The sequence below is a fragment of the Citrus clementina genome, unplaced genomic scaffold, assembly GCF_000493195.1.
Source record: "Citrus clementina cultivar Clemenules unplaced genomic scaffold, Citrus_clementina_v1.0 scaffold_2, whole genome shotgun sequence".
In the NCBI taxonomy this organism is placed as follows: Eukaryota; Viridiplantae; Streptophyta; class Magnoliopsida; order Sapindales; family Rutaceae; genus Citrus; species Citrus x clementina.
In genome coordinates, this window is record NW_006262688.1 from 30275305 (window position 1) to 30292025 (window position 16721).

The following is a 16721-nucleotide window of genomic DNA, read 5'->3' on the forward strand; positions in this document are numbered from 1 at the left end:
ATTTTTTTAAAAAAGAAGAAGATAGATTCAAATTCTTTTGACCTATAGTTGATGGAGTCTTATTTGTCTTAAATCAGCATCTTTATCAGTAATTTTTGTCCTTTAGCACCAAGAACTAAGCTAATTAATAAAAAGAAGACTGGTGTTATACTTCTGGCCTATCATGTCATATTCATATATGAAAGAGCCAAAAAGTTCAGACGAACTGACGAAGGCATTACGATAATATTTTAAATTCTTCTGAAAAAGATATTTATAGAGAACATAAAACTGTAGTACTTTTAACCACTTAGGCTTAGCCTAAGTGGCTCGAGGGTTAAAAATTTAAGCAGTGTTATATTAAAATTAATGTAAATGAGTCTCAGTATTTATAAATATCATAAATAATAGTTCTCATTCAAAAAAAAAAAAAAACTGTAATACTTTTGGAATGTTATAAGCCTCGTGACAAAATGAAAGCTCAGGGGCAAAATTACAATATTTTTGCTCAAAAGCATACAGCCAATGAAAATCTGCTCCTTTCTTCACTTCAACTAAAAGCAGACAGCACAAAGAAATGTGGAGAATTCTTAACAGACAATTAAAATCAATGATGTGCAATCATCAAGAGAAGAAGATGAAATTATGAGCATCAATCTCTAAATGAGGATATAGCCAAGACAATAGAAGAAATTATGGACAGATAGAACAATGCAGAGACTTTGTTTTGGAATCTTAGATTGTTTTTTTTAGTACAAAACTTTTCTTAAGTAGTATTCTATATTAGATAATTCTACTATGGATTCTGGCATCTATCTACAATTACTACTTTATTTTTATGTTCGTGTTTGGTTTATGATCTTTTTCACCTACCAATATTTTATATTCGTGTTCTATATAATAAAGTTCTCCAATTTCTAAGGCTCTATTTGATATTAAGGTGCTATATCACTTTTAAGTTATAGTTATTATAGAAAAAAAATTGTAACTGCGAAACAAAGATTATAATATATAGTAAATATGACTTTTAAATAATAATTTTCATAAAAATAGTTAAGATATTTTAAATTTTTTTATCACATAAGTAGTAGATCAAATCAATTTAAATTTTAAATCAAAATAATTAATATTTACTAAATACTTTACTAACAATCTCAATAGTAATAAGGTGTAAGTTTGTAATAACTAAGGAAATAAAATCAACATTCAACAAGTGAAAAAAAAAACCACATTAAATGGATTAAAAAACTTTATTTTACGTCGCAAAAATCAAACACGTGCCTAACAAATTATTGCGCAAGACAGGTCCATAGGGCCCAATACTTGAAGCTCAAGTCAAGTTTTGGCCCAATGAGATTGGCGTTAAGGTAGTTCTTATGCGGAGTAAGGGTTTAATATTCGTTATACAGACAGCAAGGATCGAAGAAAAGATAACTCTGTTAAGCCTGTATTCGAATTCATTTCTTTAGCCGCAGGCCGTCAGCGACGGAAGAGAAGATCTCAGTTTCGATTCTAGAAACTGTATGCTTTCTCCTCTTTCATTGTTTTAATAATACAAATTGTTTTAATTTCCTCTTGATTATCTTGGGGTTTTGACTGGATACCTCACTTGTTTACTTATGTTTCTAATTCTTTTGAATTTAGTGTTTTTGTAAATGTTTTAGTATCTTATAATTTATGTTTCGATTTTTCTTTTTTTTTTTAATAATCTAGTTCAGGATTTTTTGATTGTCGTGAAATTACTTGTATTTCAGCGACTATGACGGACGAAAATCAAGTAGATGTGAAGGACGAGGTGGCAGAAGTAAGTGTATTACATTATAGAAAGATTTATTGAACTAATTATTAGCTTTTATGAATCTGATTTTTTGTTAGGGTTTTTAATTTTATTTCTTGGGGTTTTCTTGAATTTGAACATGTGGAGGATCTGAACAAGTAATTTGATAAGTACCCATATTTTTAGTGACCAGTTTTGACGGAATTTACCAACTGTTATAGTTTTATTTATTTGTTATTCAGGTTATTGCTATATTGATTTATTGAGAAATTTCTTTGTTGCAGCTTGCCCCCTTCGATCCTACTAAAAAGAAGAAGAAGAAGAAGGTTGTAATACAGGATCCTTCAGATGATTCTGTGGACAAACTGGCCGAGATAACTGAAACTTTATCAGGTATCCTTACTAGAGTACAAGCTATTTCCTTACTATTAACGTTATTATTTTTTATGGATGAATGAATAGGCCACTATTATTTTTATTTGTAATACTTTTATAAAGCATTATTATCTCTTTCTGCAGAATTAATTTTATTCTTTTTTTTTTAATTTGCAGTCTCTGAGGGGCTTGAAAGTACTTTTACTGGTTTGAAAAAGAAGAAGAAGAAACCAGTAAGTTGGAAGATTTCTAGAGCATCTGGCGTTTCCTTAAATTAAAGGTATTTTTCAACAGTATTTGACATGCAATGTTTTGTGCGAAATTGTAGGTAGAAAGCAGTCTATTGAACGATGAGATTGGGGATGCAGGAGACGATTTGGATGGTAAATGTTTTAGAGTATATTTGTGTTTTATATCCCTATTTAATTAACTTTTATGAAATCTAAGAGATTGCTATTTTATTGCTTATTTAGGTCACGTGGGTGAGGATGATGAAGCTGATGGAAGTGGTGGTCCACGGCAGCGTTATCCATGGGAAGGGAGTGATCGCGACTATGAATATGAGGAGGTATATAGCTTATTTCATAAAGTTCTATTTCATCAAATCCCGTTATTTCTTTGTTGAGTGGCTTTGCATTTCTATTGATTTATTTATGAGTTTCAATCAAGCTGGAAATCCTTTTGATCAATGATATACTAAAATAGTGAATTAGGTGTTTGAAGGTCTTTTAAAGAGACAGCAGTACATAAAGTAGCAGAAAAAGAATATCTAAGTAATATAATGTTAATATTCTGTCACTTTCATTGTTCTTTGCTTCAGCTTAATGGTCTTAACTTTATTACGGTCGCCTGATAGATCTACATTAGGAATGCCATATCTTATATCATCATATCATATGTGTTTGCTCAACCTTGCTGTTTGAAGTTTCGAAAATGATTATGTGTCTTTTGCACATCATATATTCTGTTGTGTTAAAGGTGTTAATCCATTTGTTTTCCCTTGTCTGATTCCATGTGCAGCTTCTTGGTAGGGTCTTTAACATCCTCCGAGAGAATAATCCTGAACTTGCAGGAGATAGGCGTAGAACAGTCATGAGACCTCCACAAGTTCTTCGTGAAGGAACAAAGAAAACTGTTTTTGTCAATTTCATGGATCTCTGCAAGACGTATGTTTTAGTGCTTTGCCTGCTTTTTTCTTTTTAAATTTAATTTAATTTTACATTTCTATTAAATGTGGACAATTGAGTTCATTCGTTTTTTTTTCAAACTACAGTTTTTCCATTTCTGATTGTTTAAACAACTAAAGTGCCTGCTGAATTTTTCTTCCTCCTCTCTTTTGTTGGTAAATATATACAGCATGCATCGGCAGCCAGATCATGTCATGACATTTTTGCTTGCTGAACTGGGGACAAGTGGGTCACTGGACGGACAGCAAAGACTGGTCGTGAAGGGCCGATTTGCTCCCAAGAATTTTGAAGGGATACTGCGTCGATATGTCAGTAAGTATTTTTTAAAATCAAGTTTTGTGCGTAATATATACAAGTCAGTGGTATGGCTTCTATTGTTGTAGAAGCAAGAGGTCAAAAGGTTCAATTCCCCCCACACCAACCTTGGAGAGGATAAGTATAATTTGAGGGTGGGATGGGGGTGTGGTGCATGGAGCTAACACACATGCACACTAATTATTTCTCTTTTTCATCATTAAATTTAATATCTGCTGCATATTATTTTCAGATGAATATGTCATCTGTCTTGGGTGCAAAAGTCCTGACACGATACTTTCAAAGGAAAACCGCCTCTTCTTTCTCAGATGTGAGAAGGTAAAAGCTCATATACAATCATATTATTTATGTCCTATTTGACTTTCCCCTTGCTCTTTCCCATGGATGCATGACTAACATGGTTCTTACGACGGATGTGGTGGGCTTCTGATTATGTTTCATATTTATCTTGTTCAAACATTTGCAATTGAGGAGCTCCCCTGGGGTATAAAAGTTTGACAGATAAAAGTGTGATTTACTGTTTTCATTGTCATTATTGTTGACACAATAGAAGCTTTCTTCTTTGATATTTCTGTAAATCTTCCATTGGGGTGGCCAATGATGATTTAAGAATTGCCTACATTGCCTGATGTTTGTGCAATGACTGATGTTGAATATTATTGAGGCCTATTGGAAGACACTGATGAATTTAACACATTAGTCTGCTGGACCAATGACTTGCATCTATGCCAGGAAATTGTCCTCTTGAGTTCTTTTTTATGGCCAAGTCATCTGTTTTGGAGACTATGAAGAATATGCCTACATCGTCTGATTTCTCTTCTATGACAGAGATATGTAGTTACTGATGTCTCCTTGGATGACTGTCCTTTGCTTTTGAAAATTAATATTTATTTGTTTTTTGAACCCAAAAATGGATTTTATTGGGTAAAGAAAATTCTTCCATTTTCAAAATGTCCAGCACCCCCCCCCCCCCCCCCCCCCCCCCCCCGCGCAGGGTTCCATTGAGTGGCCTATGATGTAAAAGTTGCCTACATTGTCAGATTGTTTTATCTATGACTGAGAAATTATCTGTCTGAGGCCTTTGTGTTTTTCTTTTTCTGTTTGATTGCATATTTAGGAAGATGGTATATATTCCTATGATATGGATAAAATCCTGTCTGCTGATGTTCCTTTAGTTTCAATAGTGTTATGGGGTTTGATATTTTTTTTACATGCATGCCCAATCAGGTGTTCTGTTTGCTTAACTGTTTGGGTCTAATTTGTTGATCTTATTCTTGCAGTGTGGTTCTGGACGATCAGTTGCTCCTATCAAAGCTGGTTTCCAGGCACGTGTTGGTCGTAGAAATGCTGGAATGTGATCTTGTTGTCCTGCTTTTCTCCAGCATTTTGAAAAAAAAGATGTTTGTTTTCATTTTTACCTTATGCGTTTTACTACTATTTGGTTTTGACTAATTGTATTTATCTAGCCGGGAAAATATTGATATGGATGAGCCTTTATAACTAGAATGATTGATTAATCCTTTTTACATATTGTCCTGCTGAAATTAGCATTGCTCTTGAATGCTCTTATCTTCTCTATGCAAGCTAGATTGCATTCTAATCTGTTCATTGATTTTTCACGAACTTAGATCTTAAATAAATGAGTGGTTGAAGTTCTATTTCTTTAGCATTGGGATCAGGAGTAATTTGGCCATTTGGGTGACATTTACTATTTGTGTATTGCAATATTTTAAGAAAGTGTTAAACGGACTCTCAGATAACAAATGGTCTAATTAATTTGAGAAAGAAAATACTCCCAAGATATTGACGAGTCATAATATTATTAACAAAATTATGCACATTTGTTCGGCAGATTCATATTATTAGTGGCCTATGTATTGACCCAACTTTGATCTGGCAACACCTTTCTACCCGTATAAATTAAAGTAGATAGGTAAAGCAGCCTTCATATCTTTGTGCATTGTTCTAACCAGAGTAGTAACCTGCTCAATTTGATCTTCACTTGAACAAGCTGAGATTAGAACTTTGGCTGTTCCTCCGTCTGGGTAGCAGCCAGCATCAATCATTTCTTCAAAAATTTCTAAGCATCTTCTGTACAGTTTCTTCCTCGAATATGCAGCTAACCTGGAGGTCCAGGTTACAACATCTGGTTTCAACCTCTTGGCAGGAAGTGACTGGAACAGACCTTCCATTTTCTCGATGAATCCTCCACGCCCGTATATGTTGATCAAGATGTTGTACGTACTGATGTCAGCTGCATATGATCCTTTCTCCATTGCTGTTAAGACTTCCTCCATCTTATCAAATTGGCCTAATCTGCCGTACAGATTCAGCATACTGTTGATAACAAAAGTGTCTGGCTTGAGCCCAGTTTTGTGCATCTGGTTTATAATGCCTTCACATTTAGCTACATTGCCAGTTTTTGAATAAGCAGTTAATAGGAGCATGTGTGATTTCATTGTTGGGGTTATGCCTAGCCGCTTCATCTCCTCGAACACGGCCTGTGCGTCTGAAAAATATGAAAACAAACAAATTTGGCGTGTGTTGAAGCAGAAGAAAATTAATCAGCATAAAATGGGATGAGCATGACAGATAATTAAAATTCCAAGAATGAGGTGCTTGTTGAGCTACACAAAGGTCACAAGTCGTGCACTGGGGCTTCTTCATTTGTTATTAAAATATAGCTCAAGTGAGTACATTTTGAATTTGATGTGCCAATTTCCAGCAGTAGACTCAAAATATTACAGTTGGAAAATAAACTCGATGTCAATATCTGAGACTGAGGTACTCAATAGCATTGGGAAGTTCCTTGCGTGAGGAAAAATTTGTGAATTAAAGGTTACATATTGCTTAAGAAAAGGGTGAACTAGAACTAGAAATCTGTCTTTAGATTCAAAATATAATTTTCATGGCAGAATTGTACTGATTCGCGAAGAAATTATGCAGGCTAATGTCTGACAGGCAATTCAACTAAGCTGTATGAGCATTTACCCTCATGAAGACCAGCTCTGCCATAAGCATCTACCATAATATTATAAGAAGCTCTATCTGGTTCACAACCCATGTGCTGCATGAGTGAAAATATTTCAGCAGCCCCATAAGGATAACCTGCACGACTGTTGGGACAATAGAGCCGATGTATTTTGTGAGCAATACGACCAATTGTTTTAGTGAATATGAAAACATAAATAAATTATTATTTCCTAAATAACTTCTCAAACAATCAAATCCTGACCATCATTTGACTTTTACCATTCAATCCTAATAAATTTTTGCATAATTCTTGTGTATGTATTATATCATCCTTGGTATAATTAAGCATCTCTAATATATGCAGGTGACAGAAATCGTTAGATTGAATAATTAAGACATAATGCTACCATACGGGAGATCAACCTGTAAGCTTCCATTAGGGCATTATAAGCGTACACATCCGGCTCAATTCCAGCTCCTTGCAGCTGCTCAAATATTTCTTCTGCCTTCTCACAAAGTCCCTCCCTAGCAAATGCATTAACTAGAGCAGTATATGTGCAGATATTTGGTTTACACTTATGACTTCTCATTTCATTAAATAGCTTCAAGGCCATAAAGGATTTGCTCGCCTGCACAAAAGCACGTGCGTATATGAAACTCACAGTTTGTAAAAATAACAAACTTCAGTAAAAAGATAGGGGCAGTAAGAGGCATAAATAAAACTAAATAAGATTTGGCTCACCTTCCCATATAAGTTGATCATCAATGTGTAAGTTTCGGTAGATGGCTGGCAGCAATCTCGTTTCATCCTCTGGAAAATCTCAACAGCTTTTTGAGGGTTTCCTCCTTTCAGTAGTCCATCAATGTAAGAATTATACACAACTGCACCTGAACAAGATCAATGATACTTCAGCATGATAAATTCACATTACACTTGGTGACATGTATACCAAGTATATAAATTGAGGAATTAGTAATTATTTTGATAAATTGAGGAGTTAGTAATTATTTTGATAAATTGATACAGGATCATACTTGGGGGAAGGCCATACTTTCGCATCTCGCGAAACACTGCTTCAGCTTTCTCTAGCAGCCCAGACATGCAATAGGCCTTCAGAAGAAGTGCATAAGTGTCCTCAGTAGGGATACATCGAGAATCCAGAAGTTCTAAATAAGTGAATTCTGCCTTCTTATGTAGAGACTTCTGGCCATAAGCTTCTATAAGCAAATTGAAACACATGACATCTGGATGGAAGGAGCTCCTCTTCAGTATCCATTCACAAATCTGGAAATGCCTTAGGTGTTACACTTGTTGACTGTCTATATATTGAAAATTACTTTTAAAATCAAATAAATGATGATATGAAACCATACTCTTTGTTCTTAAAATGCTTGGTCCTCTTTTAGAATTTTTGGTACACATGCATCATCAACAAATGCAGACACCCATCATAGGGATTCATCAAATGCAGACACATATTTTCAACTTATGAAGATAGAACAAGTAATAGTAAAGCAAAATTTTTGAATTTCTTACCAAGACAATTGGATCCCATTTTTTATTCAACCGAAGTTGAACGGATACATTAATAAGATCATCCCACGTGGCATGAGTAGGAGGAAGAGAATCAAAAGCATCCCAAATTGTATTGGAATCCACTTCCCTTTGTACAAATCTCAGAATCTGCTGAGCAGTGGGGCTCAACACTGGGAAAATTCCATCAACGAACCCGGATCCATACTTCCATCCTTTTCCCCTCAACGAACCGCCTATATATGCAGAAGCACTAACATTATGATACAAATATAACACGCACTTTAACTGTAATAAATGAAAATATACATGAGAAGAGGCATATGCAAGAGCATGCACGCATACATTGAAGTACTAGTAAAAATAGTTAGTGAAATTTTGCATTACATCGTTTCCTGGAGAGCTTTTTGTGATTGAAGCTTCTCAATTTGCCATTTTTGTCAATGAAAAAGCCATCTCTATTATACTTCTTAACTGAAACTCCAGTGGAGTTGCTAGCTCTACATCTAAAATCACAGTTACAGCTTCTTGGTTGTATGACAATTCCATTCAGTGTGTTTCCAGCAGTCAACCTACAAAACTTCCATCAAGATTATCTAAAACTGACAGGAAATTAAAATGCAAAAGGGAAGTAATGCAACGAATGTATTAATTCGTATAGAGAAGATTGAAGGATTAGACTTACATGGAAGCGATAAAGAGTTAAGTTTGAATGTTGAGAGATCACAAAGAGATGATTTTAGTTTGAAGATAACGAACTCAAAATATCTTAAATGTTCCAGAAACAGACGGTTGGCTACTTTGTTTGTATTATTTGTACGTGCGAATCATAAGATTGAACAACGGCAATATTTCTATTCCCACACACTCCGCACGTGCCATGGGAGAATCACTATTTTTCTTTTCTTTTTTTTTATTGAAAAATAACACATAAATGTAAAACAAATTAACTCTCACTTTTATAGTAGAGATTTAGCAATTAAACTATTTGAGTTTATTTATTTTCAATTATTTGTGTTTCTAGTCTTAAAAAAAGAAATTTATTCATGTTTATCTCATATTATTTTAAAATTTTCGAAGTGTCAGATATGATCATAAAGCATGCGTTATAATTTTGATGGACTAAATTGAGCTAAATTATGTAACGAAGCGATAGTGAACTCAACTTAGATGTTGATTGTGAATGAGCTACTTTATTTTATAATAAAACTAAATATTAGAACCAAGAGCAACACAAGATATACTAAAAGAATCACCCAAATTTAAAAGATGAAATAGCTAAAAACTCTGATGTATTAAAATATAAAGAACATTGCATTGAAGTCCATAGGTTACATTAGTTTGTACAACATTTTATTGGTATGAAATTGTTTCAAATTATTGTCATTCAAGCCATATTTGGTATTGAAATGAACTAGTTATAGTTTAAAGTTACAACTTATAACATTAAATTATTTAATAAACATTAACTGTTTTTAGGGGGTAGAAGTTGGAAACTTCAGTTGTTAATAAACATTAAGGTGGTGTTTGATTGGGAAGAGAGAATAGATGAGAGGAAAGTAATTTAAATTCTCTTTCTATTTTCATTGTTTGGTTTGACAAAATATATAAGAATTTAATTTCCATTAGAATTTAATATCCATCATAATGTAGAATTTGAATTCCACACCAAGTAGTGAAGAATTTAAATTCCTCTTATGTTAGAAATTAAAGTTTCTAAAATTACCCTTCAACTTTTTAACTTGTTTAATGTTATTAATAATTATTATTTATAATTTTATTTTATTGATTTAATATTATAAATGGATCAGCCGGAAAGTCGCCGGAATCCCGCCGGACTTCACTAGAAAGGAGCCGGACGTTCGCCGGACCTTCACCGTCGGCCACCGGACCATCATTTTATTTTTTTATATTATATTTTATTACTAATATAAATAATTAAATATTTAAGGTAAAATGTAAATTAGTCTAAAGAAAAATATTATAATTCATTTCCTTGTTAAATTTTATATCAAACCAAACAACAAAATCTAATTTCACTACTTTTCTCCATTCTTTTCCTCTCCATTCCACTTTTTTCCTCTCCTCCATTTTCTACAAGCCAAACATGACCTAACTATTTTTAGGGGGCAGAAGTTGGAAACTTCAGTTGTAGCAGCAACGTGAAAAATGTACAAAAAAATATATTAACACCAAAATTATTAACATCATTTAAAAATAACATACTTCAAACAATGAAAATATGTTAATACGTAATATTCCATGTTGGTGTTTAACTGATGTGATTCTCGTCCCCCATCCAACTATCTAAAGTCTAAACCATAAAAAAAGGATGAAATATTAATTAAGAAACAAAAGAAAGAAACTAAATAATAAGCTAATATTATCAAAGATTGGAACAACAACAAATTTATAAATGAGTTGAAAGATATATTTTTAAAGTGAATATTAAATCAGTGGAGAGAATTATGATTTGTTACTACCTATGAGAAAAAATAAATTATAATAAATTTGTAGGATTTTAGAGGCATTTTTGATAAAACTATTTCCCGTAATAGCTAGCATACAAAATACTAAAGATATTAAGACTACTAATTTAGGGATTTTTTAAACTTATAATTTAGTAAACAAGATTAATATATTAATTTATTTTTTCATTTTTTTTTTTATCGGTGCCACGGCCAGTACCCATCACCATGTTGATCTATCCCTAATTGGCTGGCTATTGTGGCTTCTGAGCTTAGTAAATTAGGTTATATATTTATATGATGAAAATTTTATAATATTCTTATTATTGTTTATCAAAATTATTGTATTTTAAAATTATATTTTATACACAATATTAACTTTTAGGTGGGGATATTTAAACGGACTAATTTTTTCTCTATACCCTCTTTTAATTAAGAATTTTATTATTTAAGTAATTTTTTATAAGTAAACCTTTTGCTTTTCTCTTCTCAATTCAACAAATTCTCATTAATTCATTCAGATATATTTTTTTAATGGCAAATAATTGATATCATTACCTAAAAAGAATAAAAGTTACTATTTAAAAATTGATATTGTTAAATTTTTATCGGTAATGAAAGTTATTAAATATCAAGAAATTAATATCTACAAAAGATAATGAATATCAAGATAAAGAAAAACATCTTCTATATATAAAGTATGAAATATATGTCATAATATGCTAAGAAATGTCAAAAAATAAATTCGAAAGAGTATGAAATTAAGTGTTTAGTTCATCAAATATAAGAGTAGGGAGATAATATACAATTATAAAGTAGATAGAAAGAATGTGAATGGTGAAACATAATTTTAAAATTTTAAAATTTTAATAATGAATATATTTTTTAAAAAATAAATTTAGGTAGAAATTTGATGATTTCGGCTCACCTTAACTATGATTGTTTTAACAGTAACTCAAATACCAAACATCGCCTCAAAAGTAAACTAACTTCATGCATCTCTTCACGAGACGATATTTGTTTTTTTAGAGCTACACGAGAGGGAGAATTTGATAATACGTCAGGAGGGAATCTTGGTGGGGTAGGTCAGGCATATGCCCATTATTTTATTAATATTAGACAACACACAGAGATTTGCTTTTCGTGAACACAACTAAAACGTCGCTGTTTACAGAACCACACACACAAATATATATACATATAGACATATACATATATATATATATATATATATATGCATAATGAATTGGATGGTCATTCCGTCTATCTTCTTATAACATCTGTTCTAACGTCATGGAGCCACAATTGCCGCAGCGACAACACCACGTATGGGATAGTGAGATACATTGTTTAGTATTTTTTTTTAAAATTAGATTTTATTATTTTTAGAAGAAAATTACCACTCTATTGATTTCAATTTGAGGGCAATATCAATTTTCAATAACAAAAAAAAGAAGTAGATAAAGAGACAACTCTCGTTGCTTAAATCCGCCTAGTCGAGAGAGAGACAGAGAGAGAGCGAAAGCGGCGAGTTACTCCGTTCGAACGGCCGGCGGCGCCGCTGGATTCTTGATCGGTAAAAGAGCGAATGTTTTTGTTGTTGTTCATAATGACGGTGTCTGCTACTGTAAATTTAAGTGATATTTGCCTTGTTGCCATTGTCGCCGTGCTTACTGTTTTGATACTATTTCATTATTCTAAGATTCTGAAGTTATGAATAGATTATGACTTGTGTTTGGTTTATGTATTTATAAGTTAATGTGTGTGTTTTCATTGATATTGGCAAGTGATTTGTAGTTGTGGCGGCCAATGGCATGTCACGGCGGTGCTATGGTTGGCCTGATAGTTGATGGTCAATGTCTCTGGTTTGGGGTTTTGGTGTAAAACTAAATGGTCTTTGATTTCGTTAAAAGACACTCTTTGTTTAAATTTTTAGCAAATCTACTTTCTGTGTTAACTGTGAACATGCTTGATAGGTTCTGCCAACTTATATTTTGTTGATGAAAACTAATGGTTTTCATTCTCTTAGCCGTAGATTCATAAACATTTAAATGGTCAATATGATTTTTAATATGCTCAAAGTGAATATGTTTATCCATGTGGGTTTGGGATGGAGGAGGGGAGTTTTAGCAAATAAGTTGTCTAATTATTTACCCCTAATCCTGCAAATTAATAAGATTTAAGTTTAGAAGCCTTTTCTCCCCCCTTATTGGCATACTGAAAAATGATAATCTTTTGATATCTTAAAGCAGATGCAAACCATAAGAGCGATGTTCATAGCTAGCACATGTGTATGGTGTATTTCCTCCTTGTCTGGCCCTTTATATTTTCTACTGTTTTCACTGTTTTGTTCACTGTGTACCTGCTCTGATAGCCTGCCCTGATGCCCTGAAGTTATAATACTTTTCAGAATCCTGAAAATTAATTCTTTCTTTGAAACAAGAAGTGTCTTTTTTTTTTTTTTGGCTGTAGCAGAGCTTATATACCCTGATTTTGTGGTTGTTATTGGTGTTAACATTATTCAATTTGACAGATTGTAGTTAAGGGCAACAATGGAGTTCAAGTGGCCTGGATGTGTTCCAGAGTTTGGAGCAATATTCATGTCAAACACTGGAACAAAAGAAGAGTGTTTCAGACGAAAGCTATTGGGTCTCCCATCTGGGCTAGCCCCTTTCGTGAAACAAATTAAAGCTGGTATGATTTTGTTTCTGTTTGAATATGAGAGGAGAGAACTTCATGGCGTTTATCAAGCAAGCTCAGATGGTGCAATGAATATTCTTCCCCATGCATATTTTTCTTCTGGGAAGCAATTCCCTGCACAGGTGTGGTCCTATGGATATGTATATTTCATTTATGGCCATTTTTTCTCCTAGGGTTTGACAAACGGCTTTATATATTATTTGATTCTTTAATGAGGATTTTTCCCCTTCTCTTTGTAGGTGAAGTTCACGCATTTGTGGCACTGCAGCCCACTTTCTGAAGATGAGTTTGGTGAGGCAATCAAAGAAAATTACTACTCAGCAAAAAAGTTCAATTTTGGGCTGTCTGAAGTTCAGGTTTGTTTGTGGTCCATTAATTTGACCTCAGTGAAATAAAGATGGGTTTTTTTATCAATTTCTCATTTCCATGCAATCTTGTAGGTTCATAAGCTGCTTTATCTGTTCAGTTTGAAAAAGATAAAGCCCCAGACACATTTTTCAAAATGTAAAGCTCCTGGGTACTCCATGGACAAATTTAGAAGAGCAGCCGAAGATAGGTCTATCACAAGTACTCAAGGGGAAGATGAACGTGATGCTGACAGTAGTCATGGATCAGTAATCTCCACTGACCATTTTGGTGCTCGCTTAGGCAGTGTTGGAAAAGTAATTGATGATTATAGGTTACCATCAGATTCATCAGTTCACTGTCAATTTGAGCCATCTTCAGCATTTTGTCGCCCAATGGAACCACAAGCCATGAACTGTCTCCCTTATGATCCAGAGGGCCCCATTATTCATGCTGTCCCATACACAGAGCCAAGAGGTGCAAGGTGCCCAGATTTTTGTTCTGCTTTAGGTTATGGTGCTCCAATACCATCCCCCAACCTTTATAGGAACTCCCAGGGGATTAGGATGCCATCATTGGAGGCTTCTTATTCTGGAAACATGGCAACAAATCCATCTGAGATTGAGGGTCATAGGGGCTTTTCCCTTCCAAGACCTAGTCCTGTCCCTTTTTCAGATGGTGGAAATTGCAATGGAATGAATGTGGGTTCTTATTCCTTTAGTCCCAGTCAGTATCCCTCTTTTGTGTTTAATTATGGATGTCATGAAGCATCACTAGATAAAAATGATCAGAAACCGCTGCAATTTGGAATTAATTTGAAAGAGGGTCAGAGCCAGCTCCAAGGTCCTTTTGATCCTGTCAAATTCAGTAACACAGACCTCCATGATAGTTCTTCATTGAAGCCTGATGTCTGCCAAAATTCTGGAATAATGTATTCTGATTGTCAAAAGAACCGAAAAAGTGTGTTTTCACGATTAGCTTTGGCTCCAAAAGCATGCATAAGAGAAAATGACACCATTGTCAGGGTAGATGAAGACAGTATGGATACTTCAGTGGATGATGTGATGTCAATGCTGCACCAAAGCCACTACCAGTGGCTGAAAATGAGAAAGGATAGACAGTTAATCAAACTTGACACCGCAGATTTTAGGAAAAAGAGAAAAACCGCTCCTGATTCAAAATTATTGAAGGATCATTTCAAGAAGATTTCAGATGAGGTGAGCATGAATGATATTACTGCCAATGAAGAGATTAGTGACCAATTAGTTGGAAAGACACCTTTTGTGGATTTTAAGCGTCGCAGTGAAATGCGAAAGAGTCATGATGGTGATAGTAAGATTGGTGGTTGTGGTTGGAGAGCAGAGACTGGGGGCTGTGCTGATGGATTGCAAAAAAAGAGGAAGTTGATTAGGCCAGATTTCAGTAAGAATCAGTTGATTGATGACAAAAGTATCAATGTTGACACTCAAAAAATTGAGCAGTTGTGTGTACTGAGTCATGTCGGATATATTGTTGAAGCTGAAAGAGTCTCAAATTGTGAAGTAGAAGAAACTGTGGAAACTTGTGGGCCTACATTTAGTAATGTTATTCAAGTTGGAAAAGAATTGTCCAAAAATGTTGACATCAGATCCATACCATCTTCAATTTCTGTGGAAGAACCAATGAACAAGGATTCATTAGTGGATGGATTATTTCAAGATTGCAATCGCAGTACCCACTCTTTTGAACAAGAGTCATCGCTTGAAGCATGTGAAAGAAGTCATAATGGGGTTGCATCTGGTGAAATTGAATGCTCAAGGAACATACAGGAGTTGGATTCAAATGCTAACTTGGATGGTGCAAATGACATTGACATACCGACAAACAAGGATTCATTAGTGGATGGATTATTTCAAGATCTCAATGGCAGTACCCACTCTTTTGAACAAGAGCCATCGCTTGAAGCATGTGAAAGAAGTCATTACGGGATTGCATCTGGTGAAATTGAATGCTCTAGGAACATACAGGAGTCGGATTCAAATGCTAACTTGGATGGTGCAAATGATGTTGACTTGGTGAATGAATCGGATAATCAAGCTACTAAATCTGAGAGGGTGTGTGAAGAAGTCATAGCTAGTCGATGCAAAGGCTGCAAAGTGGATATATTACGAAGTGATGACGACAAAAATTTGGTTCTTTCGAGTGAGGGTGAAATCATCACAGGGCAATACCAGACAATCTGAAACAACAAATAACTCAAGATTATCCCTACAACTTGCAGATATTTGTGTAAACGATGAAAGGTGAAGGAACTTAACACCCGTGAATGGAATATATGCCGCTGACTTATTGAAGCACCTGGAATATTTTTTTGACAAGGGCTCAAATGAATTCAACCACTTTGCTGACTGACTATGAGCACTAATGAAATTTTGTCTGCTACAGGTCTGAATCTAGTGAACAGACTTTGACTAGAAATGTCTCTCTTTGATATATGTATACAGTAATAGTTAGACATGTTCATGGTCTGGATGTGATTTGGCGTTTCAAGTTTAGCAACAAAGGAAAATAGCAGTCTGTTGGTTTTGATCTGTTTTAGGATTAGTAGCTTAGCTGATACTTTTTGGTTTTGTTACCGGGTGCCTGAATTTTAAGGGTTCCTTTTATTCTATTTTCTTTTCAAGGTTAAATGAAAAAGTAATGAATGGAGAGAATGGAGTGTTTTCAAGGATTGATTTTTATTAAATCATTACAGTTAATTGAGTTTAATTAGTTTTAAAACTGCATAGTTTAAGCCTGTATATTCTTTTATCTGTTTCAGAGGAATGACTGTTTTGATGAAAATATCTACAGGTTAAATTTTTTTTGATAAATTAGTTTTATTCTCTCAAAATATCATGACCGAGAATAATAATTGAATGAATTCCTTTTTCAAAATTTTAATTCATAGTTTCTTATTCTTCTCTTCTTGTATTACTTGTTTAAAAAATCATCAGAATTCTTCTTGAATTGAAAGGAAAGCAGTATATTATATATATGGGAGCCTCTAAGTTACAATAATTATATCATACATCTCTCATGTGAACCAC

General features: G+C 33.9%; 3 protein-coding genes and 2 non-coding genes across 6 annotated transcripts; 4 read left to right on the forward strand and 1 right to left on the reverse strand.

Annotated features, from left to right (window-relative positions):
- Window positions 1-1362: 1362 nt before the first annotated feature.
- Window positions 1363-5177, forward strand: LOC18051688 (eukaryotic translation initiation factor 2 subunit beta). Its single transcript, XM_006448640.2, has 10 exons — window positions 1363-1500; window positions 1734-1783; window positions 2041-2149; window positions 2309-2364; window positions 2460-2514; window positions 2605-2699; window positions 3152-3297; window positions 3488-3630; window positions 3866-3951; window positions 4914-5177. The coding sequence occupies exons 2-10, from the start codon at window positions 1739-1741 to the stop codon at window positions 4989-4991; spliced, it is 813 nt and encodes a 270-aa protein (XP_006448703.1). The 5' UTR covers window positions 1363-1500; window positions 1734-1738; the 3' UTR covers window positions 4992-5177.
- On the forward strand, window positions 4224-4303 carry LOC112101336. The gene has a single exon (XR_002907463.1). It is a non-coding gene; the product is annotated as a small nucleolar RNA SNORD34 (small nucleolar RNA).
- On the forward strand, window positions 4638-4716 carry LOC112101337. The gene has a single exon (XR_002907464.1). It is a non-coding gene; the product is annotated as a small nucleolar RNA SNORD34 (small nucleolar RNA).
- Window positions 5178-5285: 108 nt separating the features above from the next.
- Window positions 5286-8906, reverse strand: LOC18051689 (pentatricopeptide repeat-containing protein At2g35130). The gene is made up of 8 exons (XM_006448641.2): window positions 8826-8906; window positions 8528-8712; window positions 8144-8376; window positions 7642-7891; window positions 7349-7494; window positions 7030-7235; window positions 6625-6749; window positions 5286-6142 (listed from the first exon to the last, which is right to left on the reverse strand). Coding segments are annotated over exons 1-8 (1749 nt in total). The 5' UTR covers window positions 8828-8906; the 3' UTR covers window positions 5286-5540.
- Window positions 8907-11886: 2980 nt separating this feature from the next.
- On the forward strand, window positions 11887-16266 carry LOC18051690. 2 transcript variants are annotated; one of them, XM_006448642.2, is made up of 4 exons: window positions 11887-12184; window positions 13142-13430; window positions 13548-13664; window positions 13749-16266. In XM_006448642.2, exons 2-4 carry the CDS (start codon window positions 13161-13163, stop codon window positions 15873-15875), a joined length of 2514 nt encoding a protein of 837 aa, XP_006448705.1. In that variant the 5' UTR covers window positions 11887-12184; window positions 13142-13160; the 3' UTR covers window positions 15876-16266. The 2 variants fall into 2 exon arrangements, with proteins under 2 accessions (XP_006448705.1, XP_024047855.1); XM_024192087.1 differs by having other exon boundaries at window positions 13149-13430.
- The last annotated feature ends 455 nt before the right edge of the window (window positions 16267-16721 follow it).